At 44.2% G+C, this 19,631-nt stretch overlaps 2 protein-coding genes across 2 annotated transcripts in view; one reads left to right on the top strand and one right to left on the bottom strand.

Moving 5' to 3' along the window:
- Positions 1-645: 645 nt before the first annotated feature.
- On the top strand, positions 646-8,744 carry LOC311263320 (fibulin-7-like). Its single transcript, XM_084363290.1, has 7 exons — positions 646-770; positions 3,132-3,285; positions 3,635-3,805; positions 3,892-4,143; positions 4,211-4,348; positions 4,447-4,582; positions 6,926-8,744. The coding sequence occupies exons 1-7, from the start codon at positions 687-689 to the stop codon at positions 7,284-7,286; spliced, it is 1,296 nt and encodes a 431-aa protein (XP_084219416.1). The 5' UTR covers positions 646-686; the 3' UTR covers positions 7,287-8,744.
- A 2,785-nt stretch (positions 8,745-11,529) lies between these two features.
- Positions 11,530-19,631, bottom strand: part of glg1a (golgi glycoprotein 1a) — a 35,592-nt gene continuing 27,490 nt past the window's right edge. The window contains exons 17-25 of the mRNA XM_084364637.1: positions 19,203-19,295; positions 18,612-18,749; positions 18,265-18,388; positions 17,972-18,114; positions 17,509-17,610; positions 16,880-16,987; positions 16,422-16,542; positions 16,196-16,302; positions 11,530-15,336 (exon numbers count right to left, since the gene is read on the bottom strand). Coding sequence (XP_084220763.1) covers positions 15,169-15,336; positions 16,196-16,302; positions 16,422-16,542; positions 16,880-16,987; positions 17,509-17,610; positions 17,972-18,114; positions 18,265-18,388; positions 18,612-18,749; positions 19,203-19,295 — 1,104 coding nt within the window. The 3' untranslated portion in view covers positions 11,530-15,168. The remainder of the gene's footprint in view (positions 15,337-16,195; positions 16,303-16,421; positions 16,543-16,879; positions 16,988-17,508; positions 17,611-17,971; positions 18,115-18,264; positions 18,389-18,611; positions 18,750-19,202; positions 19,296-19,631) is intronic.

Genomic DNA, 19,631 nt, shown 5'->3' on the forward strand with positions numbered 1-19,631 from the left:
AGATTAAAATCAGTACATTCAAAGCTACATCTTTCTTTCTTCTCTTTTCATTTCCCCCCTCTCGATTCACAAACATCTGAAGATTAAGAAGACTTTCCTACAGGAGATTACAGTCTGTCTTTCTAACATCTCATCCAGGATCCCTGCAGCTCTTTTTTTCTGAGCTGATAATCACATCGAGGCTATCAGCAGACACAGCTGCCCTGTCATTAAGGAGCCACAGCACATCATCCAGCAGGTTTAGGGTTTCAAAAAGAAAAACCGTGGGTCTTTACAGTCGCTATAATTGGAGCAGAAGTCACATTCCTGAGCCGGAGAGTGAATCTGAAAGAGTCGAGAGTCAAAGTGAAGCTGCTTTTGTTGCTCGGATGATGATTAAAAGACGCCACAGCCAGCTGACTTCTCCTTCTAATTTGAAGCTCTATTTCTGGGATGCTGATGGATCAAAAAGTGAAAGTGTGTTCCAGATGTGGGAGCTGCTCTCCTCCTCCTCCTCCTCCTCCTCCTCCTCCTCCAAAATATCTGAGCAGGAGGAGGGAGGAGGGAGGAGGGTGGAGGGGGGGTTAAGAAATTTGGCAAGTGCCCTTGAAAAGACACAGAAGGAGATGGTTTAGTTTTGGAGGCGCAGCAGAGGACTAAGCTGATCTCCAGTCTGCTGAGACTCCGTCAGGATCACGATCATCAGGATGGAGGTTTTGCTCCGGATGAAGGCTGCTGGTGTCGTTACGTTGATGCTGTGTCTTCATCACACGTCCTTCTCTTCTGCTCAGGTGAGTACAGGTGACTCTGACAACAGTCTCGTTACTGAGGTTTGTTACGGTGCTGCTACTGACGGAGGCCCGGTTCATCAGAACCCAAAAGTTTACTGAGTCCTGACAGGAACAGTCAGTAATCACATTACTTCAGATTCACATGGATTAAAGCACAATTTAAAACAATGGTTGAAAGTTAAAGAACAAAATATATTTATTGTCTTTTCTCTGTTGTATTGTGAAATGTTGGTCACTTTAACTTTCTCAGGACGCTAAAATCCTTTAAATGAAATGAAGTTTGAAGGAAAAGTAACACGTGTTGAACCAACCTGTGAAGAAACACTTTGCTTTTTCTTTTGAGAGGTTAAAGGTCAAAGTGGATGTGAACTTCTCTGTTAGAAGAGACATATTTGGTACAATTTAATTCATATAATTGAATCTTCCAAGTCAACTAAGGACAAAACTCTATAACTCAATAAGTACCTAACATTGATAAAGATTAGCAGTCTGCTGCTAATTTTACTTCACTATGTAGTTTTGTAGAAAAAATTCAAACTCATAATTTTAATATTTACAATATTAATCAGGTGATAACACTTTTCTTTTCCATCAGTGAATAAACCAGCTGCTCTCAGAGGAAAATAAGGTCCAGAACACTGTTTGAAGCTAGAAAGGTGGCAGGGTCCGCCACATATAAACAAAGTAAACCAGTATAAATTGTGTTTTTGTCCTTTAAGGTCAGTTTGTTTATTCGGACATGAAAAAAAAAAAGTTTGTTTATTTAGTTTGTTTAGGCAGAAAAAAAAATCAGCCAATGAAGATCTAAACTCAAAACTACAGACTGCTCCTTTAAAGGAGCTTTTATTTATAATTTAACAGTTGACATATTTTGTGATTTATCTTTAAGTTGTTGTTTTGTTGCCTGTCTCCGTCAGGAATGTCTTGCTAAAGTTATCTTCAGTTTCGGGGCTTTTCCTCTTAAATAAACAGTAAAAACTTGATTAGAAAATGTGTTTAAAAGTGACAGAAACCCATCGTTGTATCTTTATTTCACCAGATAAAAATATATGTTTTAATAGTTATTACTGAATGGAACAGAGGAGTATTGTATCTTACATTATAAAAGTTATATGACTCTATATTAGAGCAGCTGCTGATGAACAGCGTGTTGAAGGACGGGATCCCTGAAGGGACAAAAAGAAAACACTGACAGGCAGTTTGTGGTTCAACATGTTGTGGTGCCTCTGAACAATGAAACACAAAACGACTGTTTGATGCCTGAAATGAATGTTTTTTGATTTCAGATGATTTTGATAAATGAGAGGAAAAATAAATAAACTGACTGAAGTAACCAAGTTTTAATGAATCTTAATCATGTTCATGGTGAAAGTAGATTATTTCTTTAGGTTTCATGTGAAAACGCGTCTGTCTTTAAACGATCACAGCAGCTGTCGCATCAAAACTAAAACACTGAAATAAGATTTAATTTGCTGGAATATTTGATTAACTCGAGTTTTATCTCGAGGTTTCTTTTACGTCCTGTTTTGTAACCGGATATCTGCTCCAACATGTCGACCTCAGGTTCACCTCCTCTGTCTCCAACAAACAAACCACAGAGCAACGCCTCCGAACACACAAACCCGCAGCTTCATTGTGCTGCGGCGGCGGCGTGACGTGTTGTTTTGAGCGCTGTGTTTCAGCCGTCAGTGTGAGGTCAGCGGCCGGCTCACCAACAATTATCACTCAGGTGTCACCTCAGCGGGCCGCGGCTCTGAAAACCTCACCTCTATGTATAGACCTCACACCTGACGCTCACTGCAGACTGGAGACAGACGGCTGTTGGTCGTCTGGAGTCTCCTTCCTCTTCTTCTCCTCCTGTTAGACAACTGGACGAATGTTTGAAGACACCAGATTAACCAGGAGTCTTCGTGCTATAACAAGGACATTAGTAGGTTTTGAGGAAGCTATTAAAGTTGACCAAGACATGAAGGCTCAGATCATCTCCTCCCCCCATGCTGATGGACAGTCAGGTCCTCAAAACATTTCTGGAGCTTCACAGTAAAACAGAGTTGCAGCGTTCTCCTGAGCAGCTGGAGTAGCTGGAGACTTTCCCCTGGAGCCTTTATTAGCCAGAGAAAAGAATAAAAAAACATCCGTTTAATGATGTAATATTGTGTTTCGACTTAATATGTAACTGAAATGAATCTAGTGGACATTTAAGAATAAGAGACGACAGTTCATGTTGGAGGTTGATGCTCCACTGAAACACATCAGGATACGATGATTTGATCTGAGGTCCAGAGACAAACTGTGCTCACCTGTTCAGATGTTCTCCAGCAGCATCAGTCTGTCCTCTAACCGTCCTCGTCCCCTCCACAGGAGTGTCCCTCCACCCACGACCTGGTGAACTCGCTGCGTCAGGTGGAGAAGATGCTGGCGGTCCATGAGGCGTCGTACCAGCAGGGCCTGCGCTCCCTCAGGAAGAAGATCAGCGCTCTGCACAACAGCACCATGGCCATCTTCAAGACCGGCGGTGAGAAATAAAACACGTCGTGTCGAGGTTTATCCTGCTGCAAACACAAAGAGGCGGAGATACAGACAACATGAAACTATATGAGGTTTCTGTTTGTTTCATCGTGTATTAATGTGAGGAAGGTTACAGCCTCCTCACCGCTCCTCACAGATAAAACAGACATATGATCAATGTATTATGTTGATAATGCATTTTCCTTCACACGACTTCCTTCACAGTCGAGGCAGATTCAGTGAAAAAAGCAAATCACAGCAGAATAAATAACTTAAATTAAAACAGGATCATATTAGATCCCCAGACGAGTCTCAGACTTCAGGTTGAGAAGGTAAATGTCTCTGTCTGCTCGCAGCATCCTGCCCCAAACCAGATCCCCCCGCTCACGGCCGCAGGCTCGGCAGAGTGTTTGGCATCGGGCACGAGGTCCACTTCCTGTGCAAGCCCGGCTACGAGCTGATTGGCCCACGGACCCGAGTGTGTCTGGAGTCTCTGAAGTGGAACGGCCAGCAGCCGATGTGCCGACGTAAATACTGATACCGGACCGTCACTGTGACACTGATAACGGGTTCAGCACCAGCAGTTTTTCTTAAGTCTTGTTTTACTTTTCAGGCCTCAACAGCACCGGCAACTCCCTGGCCTCCTTCTCTCCTGCTGCTCCTTCCTCCTCCTTCCCTGCCTCTGCTGCTCTGTCAGCATCCTCCTCCTCCTCTTCACCTCCTCCCCTCTCCTCTTTATCACCCACGTCTTCCTCCCCGTCCTCCTCCGTCCGTCCGTCTCACTGCACTCACTTCCTGGGCTCCACCCGCTGCACCTGTGACGTGGGTTTCACCATATCAGGCCGTGACAACAACATCTGCACAGGTAATAAATATTTCTGACCAGTGACTGAGCTCCTCAGAACTTCTACTGAGGATTGTTTGTGTTTCAGATATCGACGAGTGCCGTCTGTTTCCTCTGGGTCAGCCGGGTCGGCTCTGCGTCCATCAGTGTGTAAACACTCCCGGCAGCTTCCACTGCTTCTGTCCAGCCGGCTACGACCTCGCCAGAGATGGCCGCAGCTGCACAGGTCAGGGTTCAAAAGGTCATCCCATCAGGTCGGGGAGAATCCTGACAGTCGTGTGGACTTTGTCTTTGTAACGCTCGCCTCTGTCCTTCTGTGTTCAGACATCGACGAGTGTGAAAACCGGATGCACAACTGCACAGCAGAGCAGCTGTGTGTGAACACCTTCGGAGGTTTCCAGTGTGCGACGGTGGAGTGTCCTCACGTGAAAAACGCCACGTACATCAAGACGTCACCGATGTAAGATGATACCGTCCTGACTCACATCCGTCCGTCTGCTGGCAGCTTTCCTTCTGATCCAAATACAAACCGAACTAGTTACTGTCGAGGTTCATGTCACCGTTTACTGTAGAGATGTTCAGATATCGGTTTTTCCTTCCAGATATCAATATCGATACCTGGGCTGTGTGTCCAGGCATCTTTCAGCCTACCTGAAATGTGTCTCACTATCTTCGTCGTGCTCTTTCGCATGATGCTGCTGTTGAAATTGGCAACACTCGTGCCGCCCCTCAAAATTACAGCTGTGCACACTGAACATGTGGCCGCTTCGGTGCTTGACTCACGTACACGTCGATACCTGCATTATCGGCAGTATCGGCGGCATTTCTGGTATCGATATCGGATACTGGTATCTGACTCGAAACAACTCTAACTTACTGTTCAGCTTTCTGGTTGCATGTTTCAGACAGCCTGACTCAACAGATGTAAACAGATCCAGAACACTGAGTTTGACTTTGACAAGAGTTACACACTGTGAGAGGAAACACTGTCCGCTTTTTAACCAGCTAACAGACCGACTGAGTTACAGAGAGAGCTGTTTGTGCTGAGAGTGCAATGAAGTTGCAAACAAACTCAGTAGAGAGAGAATGAAAACTGGGCAGATGAAACAAAGAAAAACCACAAAACTTCTCACCTCAAAAGACAAAATGTAAATGACAGGGAGAGCGATGGAGAGAGATTTGAAAACAATACGTTTTACCTCCGTGTCGCCCACTTCCTCTCTCCACCCGACACTTAGCTTCCTCCTCCAACAGCAACCGGGCTGACAGTCAGACTGAGGTTTGGCCTCGGGCGCCCAGCTGAGGTTTTCAGCTGATCAGCTGCTGGCTGTCGAGAGGCGTTAAACATGTTTATGGCCGAGGACGGGAGCTAAATTAGTTTGATTTATTCCTGCAGCTGAAACATAATTGTGTGTTTTAATAATGCAGGGAGGACAATGTTGTGGTGGACGGACTCTCCAGGGTGAGCTTGAGGTTAAGGGTCATTCTGCTGGAGAGGATCTTTGATTTTGGCTCAGGTCAAAAAATCAAGAAGAGCACATTTTATTTTCCACAACTGTGAATCCATCAAGCTCCAGGTGATGTAAATCCTGTCACCTGTGCAGGTGTGAGGAGGTCAGAGTGCAGCTCAGCATGCAGCCAACAAACATCCAGTGTCGGATGAACAGAGTCATTTACTCTCAGTGTTTGTTTCCCTTTTGGAGAATATCAGGCTCTTACAACAGAATATGTGAGCAGGTTGTACTTCAGGAGACAATGATTCGTTCAGATCACTTTGGGATTCGATTTGATTTGATTTCTCCAAACTGGGCAGAACAAAAACAAGAACTGAGTCTCTGGAGAACTGTAGAGGCGACAGGAGGAGGACGAGGAGGACGAGGAGGAGGAGGAAGAATAGATGAATAAATTCCCACCCCTTAAACCACAACCACAGATCATTGAAGATATAAATAAAGTTTTTGCTGACTGATGTCTAACCAATAATTTCCTTTGCTGGATAATACGACCCGTGAGCCATCGAGTGCAGTTTCATATGACCGGAGCCCTGAGCAGGCAGTGGTACCATGTAACACGGATGAGTTTGGTATCAGTGAAAGTCGCACGTACGAATAGAAACTTGAGTAAAAGTCTCAAAGTTTGTGATATTAAATGTAGTCAAGCTGTTTCTAAACTTATAAACAGACAAACGCCTCAGTGAAAGTGTGCAGTCGTGTCAGACAGCGTTAGAAAAGCTTCGACTCTCGTGAGTCTATTCATGCAAACATTTCAAAATAAAACTTGTGATATATAGTTTATATCAGTTATTAAAGCCCTAAACTTGGAAATTATGTAGTTTTATGCATTTTGCTCTTAAAATAGACTATTTTTCCACCTATACGCTTATTTTTTACTATTTTAATTGCACAGAGTTGGTGTAAATAAGGAACTAAAGAACTATAATGAGTCTGACAGTCTTCTCTTATTCCCAAAAGTCCAGTAGATCCATTTCAGCAACATATTAAGTCCAAAACACAGTATTTTATAATGAAATGGGGACATAACGGAACAAAACAAAAACAAACAAACGGATGACATCACCGACACTTAGATCTGTAAAAAAGCTGTTTGATTGACAGCTCATTTGAGCAGATAGGAGCTTCTACGCCCGCCCTAGAGCCTACAGCAGCCATGAGTGATCGTGTAGACGAGTGACCCTCTCCCTCTTCTTTCTCACCTCTCCTGAGCCAATCACACGGCAGCCTCAGAGCTACAGAACAGAGTCTGCATGAAAAGTGACTGACCCGACTCCACGTTGTGTTTGCAGGCGCTGTGAGAGGAACCCGTGCATGCTGGGAGACAAAGGATGCACTCAGGCTCCGAGCTCCATCTCCTTCCACTTCCTGGCTGTGGTGTCCAACATGTCGGCGCCTCGCGTCCTCTTCCGGGTGTCTGCGGCTCGCGTGCTGGGCGACACGCTGCGTTTCGGCCTGGCTGGCGGCCGTGGGCGGGGCCACTTCAGCGTGCAGCGGTCCGGGCGGCAAACGGGGACCCTCCTCGTGGTGACGCCCATCAAGGGTCCCGCCACTCTGGAGGCTGAGGTGGAGATGAGCGAGCTGGAGCACAACTCGCTGCTGGGGCGCTACCTCACCAAGGTCACACTGTTTGTGTCCCCGTATGAGTTTTAGAGGGCGGGTCGATGAGACCCGGGTTCATCAGGGTCCAACTGGGTCTGGTGCCAATATTATACTCAATTTAAAGAAAGAGCCTGAAGAACTTTTACAGTCCAACTGAAATCACAAATGTCTTCCTTTTTAGAAGTCAAGAATCACGTCGAAGTGGTTTTTAAATATATTGTTGATGTTTTTTTATTATTGAGAGGAAGAAAAATGATCTCTGGACGGGAGCTGGAGGATGTTTGATTGACAGAAGCCCCAGTTTGTGCAGTTTGTCCCAGAAACCAAACTGGGCTGTGAAGCTTTAATGTTAATGGCAGCATGTTCGTCCAAGCCCTGAGGGAGAGCGCCGGGCTTTAAAGCCAACCTTCATGTAATCTCATCACGTGATGCGTCACAACTCCCGAGAAATGAGTCGTTTTACTTTGACTATCAGAATTTGAGCCTTTTGGCACTGTGTCCAGGTTTTAATGTAACATCCTAGCATTCATCGTGTGACCCAAAGAGGGGCTGTAAAACATGTTTTTCTGAGCATTACAAAACCTCTGGAATGACTCCTGTTATTCTCTGAATTTGATCCATGTGGTCCAACAACATCGAGCCCCAACACACAGAAACCTGAGGAAGCCGGCAGAGTCCAGTCAGCAACTTTAATAGGAATCAAAGTGATATCCAGGTCTCTTTAATACATCCATGAGTTAGTGGCTGTAATGGATTACCACTACAGACAGTTACATGTGAGAGCTAAGCATCTTATTTTAATGAGAAATCAGAATTCATGGATTCGTCCCTAAGAAATTAATTAAAATATTGCAAAATTCTCTCACAATGCTCAAGAAAGCGAGAACGAAATTCCTGAATCTGCACACGAAGTTAAAGCTGCCGACTCGTTTGTCGGTCAGAATTTGAGCCATTCGGTCCAATAAAACTAGGAAAGTCTAGAAGAGCCGCACGAAGTTAGCCGGCTCAGTCGGCAGAAGTCTCTGGTGCTCTCGCTCTACGGGCCGCACAACACGAATGATCCGCGTAATTTTAGTTTTTTTGCCTTCAAAATGAAAATGAAACATTTTTGGGGTGCGAGCTAAGACGTTCAGCCAACGTGAAGCGAATATTTGCTGTAGTTCAAAGTCCATGGCTGTTACTGCTTCATGCGACTGACATTTTGCTTTCACGTAAAGAAAAATGTAATTTTCTTCCCTTTGTTGGTTGTTGTTTTTTTTTATTCTTAAAAGAAAAGAGCTGCTGACATGTTCAGTATCTTAATGAAGTAACGTGCACTGAAATTTCAGTTGGACTCTAAAAATAGTGTCGATTGTGGACCACAAGATAAATTCAGATTTTTGTCTTTAACACAATATCAACATGTTGAATTATCTGAATCTACGAGGGGAATTAACCGAGCTGTGATTTTGTGCTCGTTCCTTTAAAGTTGATGTAAATGTGATGAAAAGTCTTTCAGGGATCGAGGAGGGAGGGACGTCAAACCACTGAGTGTTTTTGGCCTCGTTGTAGGTGATTGCTGTATCTGCTGAGCTTCTTCTGTACAACTATAATCTGTATATAATGTTCATGTAGACCAACGATGTTTAATGTGCGAGTTAAACCCAACAGAAGCTTTTCACAATCACAGAAGAATAAAATGAAGCGCTTGTTCTGTCGGTCAGGACGACCGGCAGCTGTCGTCTGCCGTTTTGGTCGTAAAAGATTTTTTTTTATGACTAAATGAATTATTTCTGCCTCTGATGCATCATCATGACAGTCGAGTCACAGGAAGCATCAGTTTATTGTAAGTATAATGTCACTTTCAGCAGCCGTCGTTTGGAAAGAGATTTGAAAATATTTGTTCTTCTGCAGCAGATTAAAACGTTTTTCAACCAGATTTTGTTTTGAGGATTCTGGAAAATGTTGTTGAGGAAGAGTTTTGTTTGTAAAAAAGATCATCAGGGATTCATCTTTGAGAAACAGACGCTCAGCTCTGTGAGATGAACTTCATAATAATGCATGAGAGGAGGACGCTGTGGCAGGATATTTGCTCTGTCTGTGTTTCTGTCTGTATTCTGATTATATTGCTAAATTACAACAATAAACATGTTTACCCCGACATTACGTCCTGAGCAGGTCTCTGTCTCTTCTGTTAGAAGCTGTAAATCGTCCACGAAGGTATTTTTGGATGTTTTGGGTTTTCTCCTGCGAGGTCGACGTGTTTTGATCGTCGGAGCGAAGAATTTAGCAGAGATCTGTGAGACGGCCTGAAGCCTGAACAGACCAGACACATGCAGACATACAGTCACACTTTATGTCTGCACACATTTCTCACACACACGTATAAGACAGAAAACACACAACAGGACGTCTACATGAGGACCACACACACACACAGATACACAGACTCATACATCTGTGTGTGATCCAGAGTGTGACGTCAGATTTATATAAATTACACAACATAAATGTCCAATAGAGCTGGTGCACTTTGTCTGCCAGGCAACACAAACGGATTAAAAATTTAAAAAAAGGAGCCAAATTTGAAAAGCAGCCGGCCGCTGCACCTGCATGCACCACGACGGCCACTTCCTGTCTTAAACCGGAGAGCTTCTGTTGCCTAAACCTGACCACACACTGGACCGACCCCTCGCTGCCACTTCCCTGTGATGCCAGTGTGGTTCAGAAAAGTCGAAAGATTTTGCTGCCGAGAGTCACGAAAAAACAACATTTTTTGGGGTGGAGGTGATTCACAGCGGCTCTGACCAGGACTGTGACTCCGGTGGACGAGAAGACACGGCAGGCGGGGACAGGAGAGGACAGAGAGAGAGAGTTGGACATCATCAGCGTATAGAGCCGAGTATTTTCACGTTACTCTGTGAACGGAGGATTTATTTGGACCGAACCAGAGGTGACTGTGGAGACCAACCAACACTGTTCTGGTGACTGTGGTTCAGTTTGTGTCCATGAAGTGTGTTTGATGATGAGTTAACGAGGAGGTGAAGCTCGTCTGACTTCAGTCACAGAGAGAAACTTGAACTCAGACGGTGAACTTAGTGCTGGTTCAGAGTTGGTTTGAACCTTTCAGAACCGGTTTGCTTTTCCACGTACATGACGGCCACCGTCGACATTGACTCTTACCAGGTGTTGCTCCTGGCTGTGGATGCCTACAATGGCACCCAAACATGACAGTTGCTTCTGACGTCCATCATGAAAATCTTTTCTTTATTCTCTTGTGGATAAGTCAGAAAACGCTTCAATAGCTCTGGTTTTTAAAAAATGGCAGTCATAAGCAGTTTTAGATGGTCACGACCTGCCCCCAGTTGGCTGTCAAAGAACTGGTTCCAGACCAAGCACTGGCTCCGAACCAGCACCTGAACCGCCTCAGTTAAAAAGGGATAGATACAAAGTGGTATTATGAGACAGGCCGGGCCGGGCCGGGCCGGGCCTCGCTGGTTAGCTGTGGCGAATTTCAGTAGACTTTGACAGAACGTCGGCTCTGTTGTTTCTTGTTAGTTCACTTTATGAATGTTTTACACCAACATTCCCGCCACATCTCACAGATTGCTCCTTTAAATACAAAGAAGTAAGAGCAGACATGAGCTGACAGGATGATTTTCATACCTAAACACACTGATATAAATAAAGTGCTGCAGGAAGGAAGGAAGAGCTGAAACAATGGGGGGCTGTAAAGTGTACCGAGTGCAATTTGTAATTAAGAGGCTCGAATATGCAAAACCACAGACATGTCCTCTAATTAATTCAGAGGATTTTCTTAAGGACATTTTCTTAAGTCAGATTTATTTGTAGACGTTACAGTTTGTGTTTCTCTTGAGACAAACAAAGATGGATGACAGTCTGATAACACACTGAATGCTGTTTTGTTTCCAGGCTGCCGTTTGTCTTTCAGAAATACGCTTCAGACAATAAAGAGATGTGGAGAGAAATTCAGAGGTCTACAAACAAGTCAGGACTTTTACCAACATCTTAATGTTATGAATATGGCCATATCTTACATATTATCCTTTCACCGACTGACATTAACCACAGTGTGTATGAAGAGAGGCGTTGTTGAACTTTCTTATTGACGAGGATTCTCAGGAAAAGACCAAAACAAACAGCGTGTTGTGTTTGTCTCAGCTCTGAGCTCACTGGTTCTGCTGAAGATGTAAATCTTTTAAAAACGTTGATTTATGGAATTTGTTGAGAAGAAATTAAGACTGTACCTTAGGTTTGAAAGATGGTTTTGACATTAACAGGCCAGACAACAGAATAGAAACCTTGCAGACTTTATTATTATTAACAAACTGTCCAATTTTCATCTGTACAGAACAAAAAGAAACCAAAAAAAGAACAGAAAAGTGGACAGGGATCAAATAAATCAGATGATCAGAAGCTCCAATGGATTCAGACACAAAACATTGTTTACAAAAAGATCTTCATCATCACAAACTTAAAAACAAAATGTTCTAGTCATCATCGCTCGGGACAACGAGAACAGCGAGGAACCGACCGGAGATCACACAGCATCCTGCAGACACAAAGTCTGTGGGCAACACACACACACACACACACACACACACACACACACACACACACATCATCCATCACACACAAACACACACTCACATGCCCACATGCTCCTCTGCTGGGTGCTGCAGGAGCTTCTGGGATGTTCTGTACAGCGGGATCCCTCGGCGGGACGGTGAGTAGGCACGCTTCGATAAAACCGACGTCAGATGGAGAAAAAAGTGAAGGCAGTTCAACGAATCAGGACGTCTCATTTACAAGCAGGAGGGCAGCGCTCACCACAGCAAGCTTCAACAATTAGAAAAGAAATCAAGAGTACAGGCTAACTGCACGGTACGTAGTTTACAGTATGTCATCACTCAGTATAGTACACATGTACACATGATCGACTCGAGCTGGGAGAGAGACGGTCTCAGTGTTTTCACATCAAGACCTTTTCACACACGACTTTTATCTGTTGTCACACCGAGACCAAAAAGCTCGACGACACCGCGACTCTCTGACGTACGATTACACCGAAAACCTCGACTGAACCGTTCACTGAAGGCCGGAAGCTGTAGCAGACAGTACGTGGACCTTTGAGCTGTTTTTACTTTTGTTTACTGTCCAGTTTGGCTCGCATGAATCTGGTTTATCTCTTTGTTTTGTGCTGCCTTTCTCTTTGCTCGGCTCCATCCAAGATGATTCACTCTGAACAGAAGACTTGAGACAACATGAGACCAAGTTTTTCACTTCCACACCTGTAGTCAAGCTCATCTAACGATCCACCGTTCCGACGACCCGTTAACTTCGGACACATTTCATGTTCACACCTGCTTGTTATAAACAAACAGAGAGCTGAATCATGAAGTCAGTTTTTCTGTGACGTCATCCTGCATCACGTGGGAAACTTCATTCAGGTGACTGACAGCAGCAGCTCATGCAGGACTCTACTGAACCTGATGTGTTGATTCAGTTAGAAATAATAATGAAATGATTGTGACGGAGGACATTCAGTAACGTCATGTTACGGGAGGACAGTTCAGTCGCCACCTTCTACTGTTTTAATTGCTAAAATTCACAACACACTTCTGTTCGACTGCGGTTACCAGATGATCTTACATAAATATAAGTTACGCATCGTCCACGACTTTCACATTTCAGTCTGGTGGTTTGCCGACCAATGAATCATTCAATTAAAAATTATTGTGAGAAAAACACATTTGTTGCTTTTTGTCTGTTATGAAACTTAACTGTTGGTCAGACAAAACACGTGAAGACGTCACCTTGACCTCTAGAAATGTTTATTTTTGTTTCTAATATTTTACGGTCGAAACGATCAATCAAGGAAATAACTGGAAGATTCATCAACAGGAGTTCGACTGACGGCTTTAAAGCCGAGCTGACTACACTTAAAATCATGATAAAAGTCTTCAGAGGCTGCGTTACAATGCAATCAGACCGTTCGCTGAACTTCACATCCACATCACTGATCAGGTATGAAAGCACCAGTGGTCGTCCCAAAGTATCATCACATTAAAGATGAGGATGTACCGAGTCCTCGCCACCGCACAGGTCGACTCCCCCCGCCTCAGATTTCTGGACTTTCATGCGTCTGATCTGATCAGAACATTCAGGACACCGAGTTTTACAGCTGCTCATCAAATCAGATTTCTAATGCGTCTCAGAGAGGCGTTCACTGCCATACGCTAAAAAATCAGCCAGCTGCTGCAGTAGGATGATGCCCAGAAGAGGCCAAACCTTCACCACCTGCATCCTCCCCCCGCATCCTCCCTCCCTCCCTCCCTCCCTCCTCCCCCCCTGCAGGAAGGAGGGACGCTCGCAAGAAAAGGCAACAGGAGAACATTCAAATCATAGAAACAAAAACTTTGACCATTAGTAAACAAATAAATAAGGCTATGACAAAACAATATATATATATTTATAGATATAAAAAAGAAAGAAAAATGTGCAATGATTCCAGTATCATCTTTACACAAAATGTTCACATCTCTATAATAATCTAGAATCTTTTCATCTCTTTATTCTGTTTTTTTTTTCCTGCATTGCTCTCAGCTTTTCCGTACCAACCAGTGTGATACCAGCAGCCGCTCTGCCAGTTCATGACTGAAGAAAAAAAAAGAAAAGAGCCAGTTCATCCAGTCCGTCTGCTCCGCCCAGTCCTGCTTCAGACTGGGATCACTGGGATCGCTGCGTCACAGCGTCGCCAGGCAGCAGGCGAGATGCCAAACACGCGTCCCAGCCCGCTGCTGGACCGGTGGCTGGGAGCAGCGGGGGGGGGGGGGGGGGGGGGGGGCGTGGTGCGTTTATGGCACAGGTTGGGCTGGGAAAAAAGAAAGAAAGAAAGAAAAAGAATCGGACTGCATTAGGAGAGAGCTGAGGTTGCCAGGTCTGCCTTTTTTTTTTTTTTTTTTTTTTTTTTTTAAATAAAAAGATAAAATAACCACAAATAAATCCTGTTGTAGGAAAAGAGATTTGAGCGAGACGGGTGGGAGTGTTTGTGATGCGTTAGCCCCTCCCCTTTATCTCATCTGTGGCTCGGTCAAGGGCTGGCTGGTTGGCACCGCCCGCCTGGCAGTCCCATGGCAATAAAATCTAACTAACACACATGAAAGAAAAAAAAAAAAAAATCCAGAGCCAAACAACCCCCAAAGACCTTTAGCAGGCGGACAAACCAGAACAATATGGTGGTAGAAAGACAGTTTCACACACAGACACACACAGACACACACACACACACACTCTCTCTCTCTATCTCTCTCACACACACACACACACACACACACACGCACACACACTGTAGTCATTAAAATACTGGAGTCATTAAACCGCTCTATACATGAGCATTTCCCATCCCACTTTCTACACATTTACACTTAATATGATTTCATTCAGCTCCCTCGCCCCCACATCTTGACCTCTGACCCCATATCCTTACAACCCCCTCCCTCTCCTCACCCTACCGCAAAGGGGGAGGGAAAAAAAAAGTGGTGTAATACTGCATCTGCATCTACATCAGGTGAGAGCGCGGTAAAACTGCAGGACGACCCAGTGCTCTGTATTGAAGCTCAGGAAGAGAAGAAGAAGAAGATGACGAGTGGGCGTGGCCTCTTGGAGAGTGGGCGGGGCTCATGTAGAAGAAGAGCAGGTGAGTCACTGATCAAGCCCACTTTTGCCTGGAGGATTGTGGGTAATGTCATTCCAGCGATGGGAGAAGAGGTTAAAGTAGACCTGGAGGTTTGAGGAGAACTGAAGTGGCGGATCGGGGGAGGCAGGTGAAGTTCTCAGGGCCGTAAGGAGAGGGAGGAAATGAAGGTGGAGGTTCTGTTCAGTCGCGGTCGTTTCTCCTGTGGGTGTGTCCTGACCCCGGAGTGGGCGGGGTCTACCTGTTCTTCAGCTCCTGAGTGATGCGCTTGGTGAACCTTCCACAGAGCAGGCCCATCAGGAAGAGCAGCGCCACACCTGCACCAATCACAGTCAGGATGTAGTTCTTCGATGGTGATGTCATCACCTGCATGGCCAGGTCTGAGAAACTATCAGCAGGAGCCACCTGACAGGAAGTGAGGACGGGACAGAGTGAGTCACATGTAGCATATTTAATGAATTTCAAAATAAAAGCCCCTTTCAAGCAGATTTTATACAGATTAACTGTTTTTATGCAGCTCATTGAAAAATAAAAGCCCTTTAAATGTAAGTTCAATTAACCAATTTCAGAATAAAGGACTGTTTTAAACAGTACAATCAATTCTAAACCAAAGACCAGTTGATTCGTGCAGCTCAATGAATCACTTTCAAAATAAAACTCAATGACAAGATGTTTGTTGCTGATTCCTTCCATTTCAAATTAAAAGCAACCTTTAAATCTGATTTTCTGCAGCTTATTACTTCAATTTCAAAATAAAAGGACCTCTTTTAAACTGTAAAAACTCTTTTGAATAACTGCCAAATTAAAACTGATTTGATACAACTCATGCCACCAACTTCAAAGTAAAACATGTTTTAAACTGGATTTTAAGAGCTAATTTTTTGATCAATAAATAAAAAGGATGCAAAGCTTTTTGTGACAACACGAAAAAGAAAAAGCAGATTTTGACGTTAAAGTTTTGTCATTGTTCAAGCCAAACCTTTGAGAAGTCCAAGCTAATACAAACAACTCTCACTCATCGACTGTAAATCCTTTTAAAAAAAAGATTCAGATATAAATCAGTATCAGAAAACCCGTCCAGGCCTCCTCAGCTGAACGGGTCACATACAGGACTCGTCTACAGGTTGAGGTGAATGTTTGAGTTGGTTCTGTGGTGTGAGGCGCTCAGTGCGTCTCCTGCTCTCCGTCACATCACCTCCAGCTGTGTTTTCACAGTGTTCGGAGGGTTTCTACTGACAGGGTGAAGAAGTTGTAGCTCATGTACCTTGGCAGCGTAGCTCCACATGTCGATGCGATCCTGAAGTCTCTTCTTGCACTCTGGCTGCAGACGAACACGTTTGTCCTGCAGCGCCTCCATCAGGCACGACATCTCTGAGGAAGCAACAGGAACACACATGAAGCACGTATCTTTGAGAGAGGACGGTTAGAAGACATTGGGATTTTCGTGTCTAAGTCACAGCTGAGGTGTGTTTGTGTGTTTGTGGACTCACGGCGTCCTTTGCCAGGTGGGATGGCTGCACACTGGTGTTTGATGTCCAGAGCGCAGGCTGTGTGGAGGACGGGGTCGACAAAGATGTCCGCCTTACTCTCCTTCAGCATGTTCAACACCTCCTGCAAGAGCAGGCGGAGGGGAAGGGACGGGGGAGAAGGGGGAGGTGGAGGAGGATGGACATGAGACAACAAAGGAGGAGGAGGAGGAGAACAAGAACAAGGTTTTATACTTTCATACTTTAAAGTTTGGAAAAACAGCGTCATTGATACAGAAAATCTAGAGAGAAAAAGAGACTGTGTACGTTAACTGTTCATCAATATTATAAGTATCATTATTATTGTACAAGGACGCTCGTCTTAAAATGAAAATAAATTTGTGTCGGTATGGACTGAACGTCGGGACACTGTGATTTCCTCCCCCCTCAGTGGTCAGTGAAGGCAGCATGGGTTAGTTTACCTTCTTACATCCTTCCTGTTTGATCTTCAGCAGGTTCACCTTCAGACACTCCTCCACCTGCCCCGTCTGCTCCTGAGCTGCTGCTTCCTCCGGACACAGCCTGGAGATCTGAGCCAACACGTCACACAATGTTTACATGAGGAATATTTCTGTATCAGCTGCCTTATGTGTTATCATCACCCCCTGCTGGCCAGACAGCCATATTACAAATGACAGCTGATTCCAGGTGAGCCTAGTTTCTCACACTGTACCTGCTTCATGATAAGTACATACAGGATACTTATAATACTAATCATACTCCACCATGATCCAATGTTGATAGAGCAACATTCAGGTCGTTAGTTAACAAAAAAACTAAATTTGATGTTGTGTGCAAACAGGAAATTAACTTAATGATGTCAATAAAATGAGAACATTATGACATAACGTCAAATTTTAAAATGACTGTAAAGATATTTAAAAACACAGTTTGAAACTGTGACACAGACTGAAGGAAACGTGGCTGCGACTCAATTAAAATATCTAAAGAAACTGAGTATTTTTACTCCTGAAATCACAAACTAATACTCATAATTGACAGTGTGAAGCTGAATAATGAGACTTTGTGTAAGAAGCAACAATGTGCGAACCTCCTGTGTGCAGTGGATCTGCAGCTGAGGGTCCAGTCTGTAGTCCAGCGCCGACTCCTGCAGGATGACCCGGATTTGATCCTCGCAGTCTGGAGACAAACGCTGAGACAACAAACACAGAAATGATCAATACTTTCATGGACTAAAAAATGAATTCAAGAACTTTCCAGACTCAATGTTGCCTTTAAACCGTCTTCTCAATATTAGAGATATTGAATAGTTCATGTTTGGATTTAATATTCTGTATCAACAGTGTAACACCAAATATCTGCAGATTCCCTGCAACATAAATACAAAAAGATCATCTTTCACCCCAAGAAAGATAAAGTAAAGACTTCGTTAGTGTCACTCAATGTGTCGACTCCTGTGAGTTTTTAGTCCTTCCTTCCTTCTATCCATCCATCTTTCTATCTATAGATTTGAAAGACTGATGAAAGAAATCCTCTAGAACATGGAGTCTGACCTGGTCGGCGTATTTGAGTTTGAGGCAGGAGATGACCTGACCCTCCAGCTCGCTGTCGGCCGTCGCCTTGTTCAGGATGGGCTGACAGAACTTTGGGATGTCGGCTTTACACGCCTTTCTCAGCACCGGGTTCAACCTGTAGTCTGTAGACACAGAGACACAGACACAGACACAGTTTCAGCAGTTGTACTTGTGGTCATGATGTAATATTATTGGATTTTTCCAGAAGAGAGACCTGGAACTGTGTGTGTGTGTGTGTGTGTGTGTGTGTGTGTGTGCGTGCGTGCGTGCACCTGTGTTCTGGGTGATTTGTCTCTTGGTGATCATCTGTTTGCATTTAGGATCCATCAGCTCGCTGTTCTTGTTCTGTTTCAGACACTGAAGAACGTTCTTTCCTTCAGACTCTGTGCAGAACCGCTGAGACAAAAACACACACACACAGAAACACACACACATAGCTGCTGTTACAAACAGGAGCAAACACAACACGCTGTATTGTTTATATTCAGACTCATAGATCAGTTTCTTTTCAGTGTTGTGAGAATTGCAGCAGATTCTGAACATTTCAGGTTTGAATCCCGTTTGTTAAAGAGAGACGATGTTAATGTGACTCTGTTGTTACTGAATGTTTCTGGCCTACCCTGATCATGTGCTTGCAGACTCTCATCAGCTGGTAGTCCAGTTCAGGATCAACCATCTCCACCTCCTGCAGCTTGAAGATCCGCTGGTGGCAGCGCTGAGTCAGCTGACGCTTGTTCTCCTTCAGACACTCGATGACCTGGAGAGATAAAGACAAACACAGTGAAACAAACATGATGCAACCCCAAACTGGGAGAGTGGCTCCAACAGATCCCAGGAACAACATCTGAAGCCTCAGTCTAGAAGAGCGCAGTCCTAGGAACTGATACTGCGCAGAACCCTCAAACTCCCAGGCCCCTGGTAGAGGACCCGAGCTTGAGGATGACATAGATACCACCCCACCAGGGTGAGAAGGGGATTTTTTATTATTTTTTTAATATATAAAAAGTACTGCGCTGTTCTTCACTGCAGAAACTTCTGCTTCTTGAACTGACTTGGAAATGTTTCTCAGTAATAAATCTGTTGAACAGAACGCTATTTTACACTACAGCTAACATTACATTATGCGTGACTGCAGGACTTTCTTGTTGTTTCACTACAGTGTAGCAGTACAATGACAAACTACCAGGAGCTTTTGTGTGTAGCAGCTGACCTGTGCGTTGCCGAAGGCCACGTTCTGACACAGTCTGTTGATGTCTTGCTTACAGGAGTCGTACAGCTCAGGCTCCAGGCGGATGTCCTCAGACTGCAGAGATAAACGGAGGATTTGTGGATTTAAAAGAAAACACAGACGCAAAGAAAGCACAGAAACTTTTAATCTGTGCAGGAGAGAAAACAGAAACTCGGACCGGCTTAAGGAAACAACACAAGAGAGATAAGAGCGTCACAACACAACATCTGTTTGCTGAGGTTTGAGATACACTTGAATGGTGAGTTAGACAGTCTGTTGTACAAGAAAATGTTCCTTCAAGTGTCCACTTACTTTTGGCAGTATAGTGTATTTCTTGAATAAGATTAAAAAAAAAGAAGATTTTCCTACAGTAACATGGTCTACTGTGGGTGGACTTCCTGTCTCTGGACA

The sequence above is a fragment of the Pagrus pagrus genome, assembly GCF_965226575.1.
Source record: "Pagrus pagrus genome assembly, chromosome: 10".
NCBI lineage: Eukaryota > Metazoa > Chordata > Actinopteri > Spariformes > Sparidae > Pagrus > Pagrus pagrus.

Bases quoted from the DNA above. Each gene is read 5' to 3' on its own strand.
- LOC311263320 (XM_084363290.1), top strand. From the start codon at position 687: ATGGAGGTTTTGCTCCGGATGAAGGCTGCTGGTGTCGTTACGTTGATG. The intron at 771-3,131 runs GTGAGTACAGGT...TCCCCTCCACAG, and splicing joins CGTCCTTCTCTTCTGCTCAG to GAGTGTCCCTCCACCCACGA. The intron at 4,583-6,925 runs GTAAGATGATAC...TTGTGTTTGCAG, and splicing joins TACATCAAGACGTCACCGAT to GCGCTGTGAGAGGAACCCGT.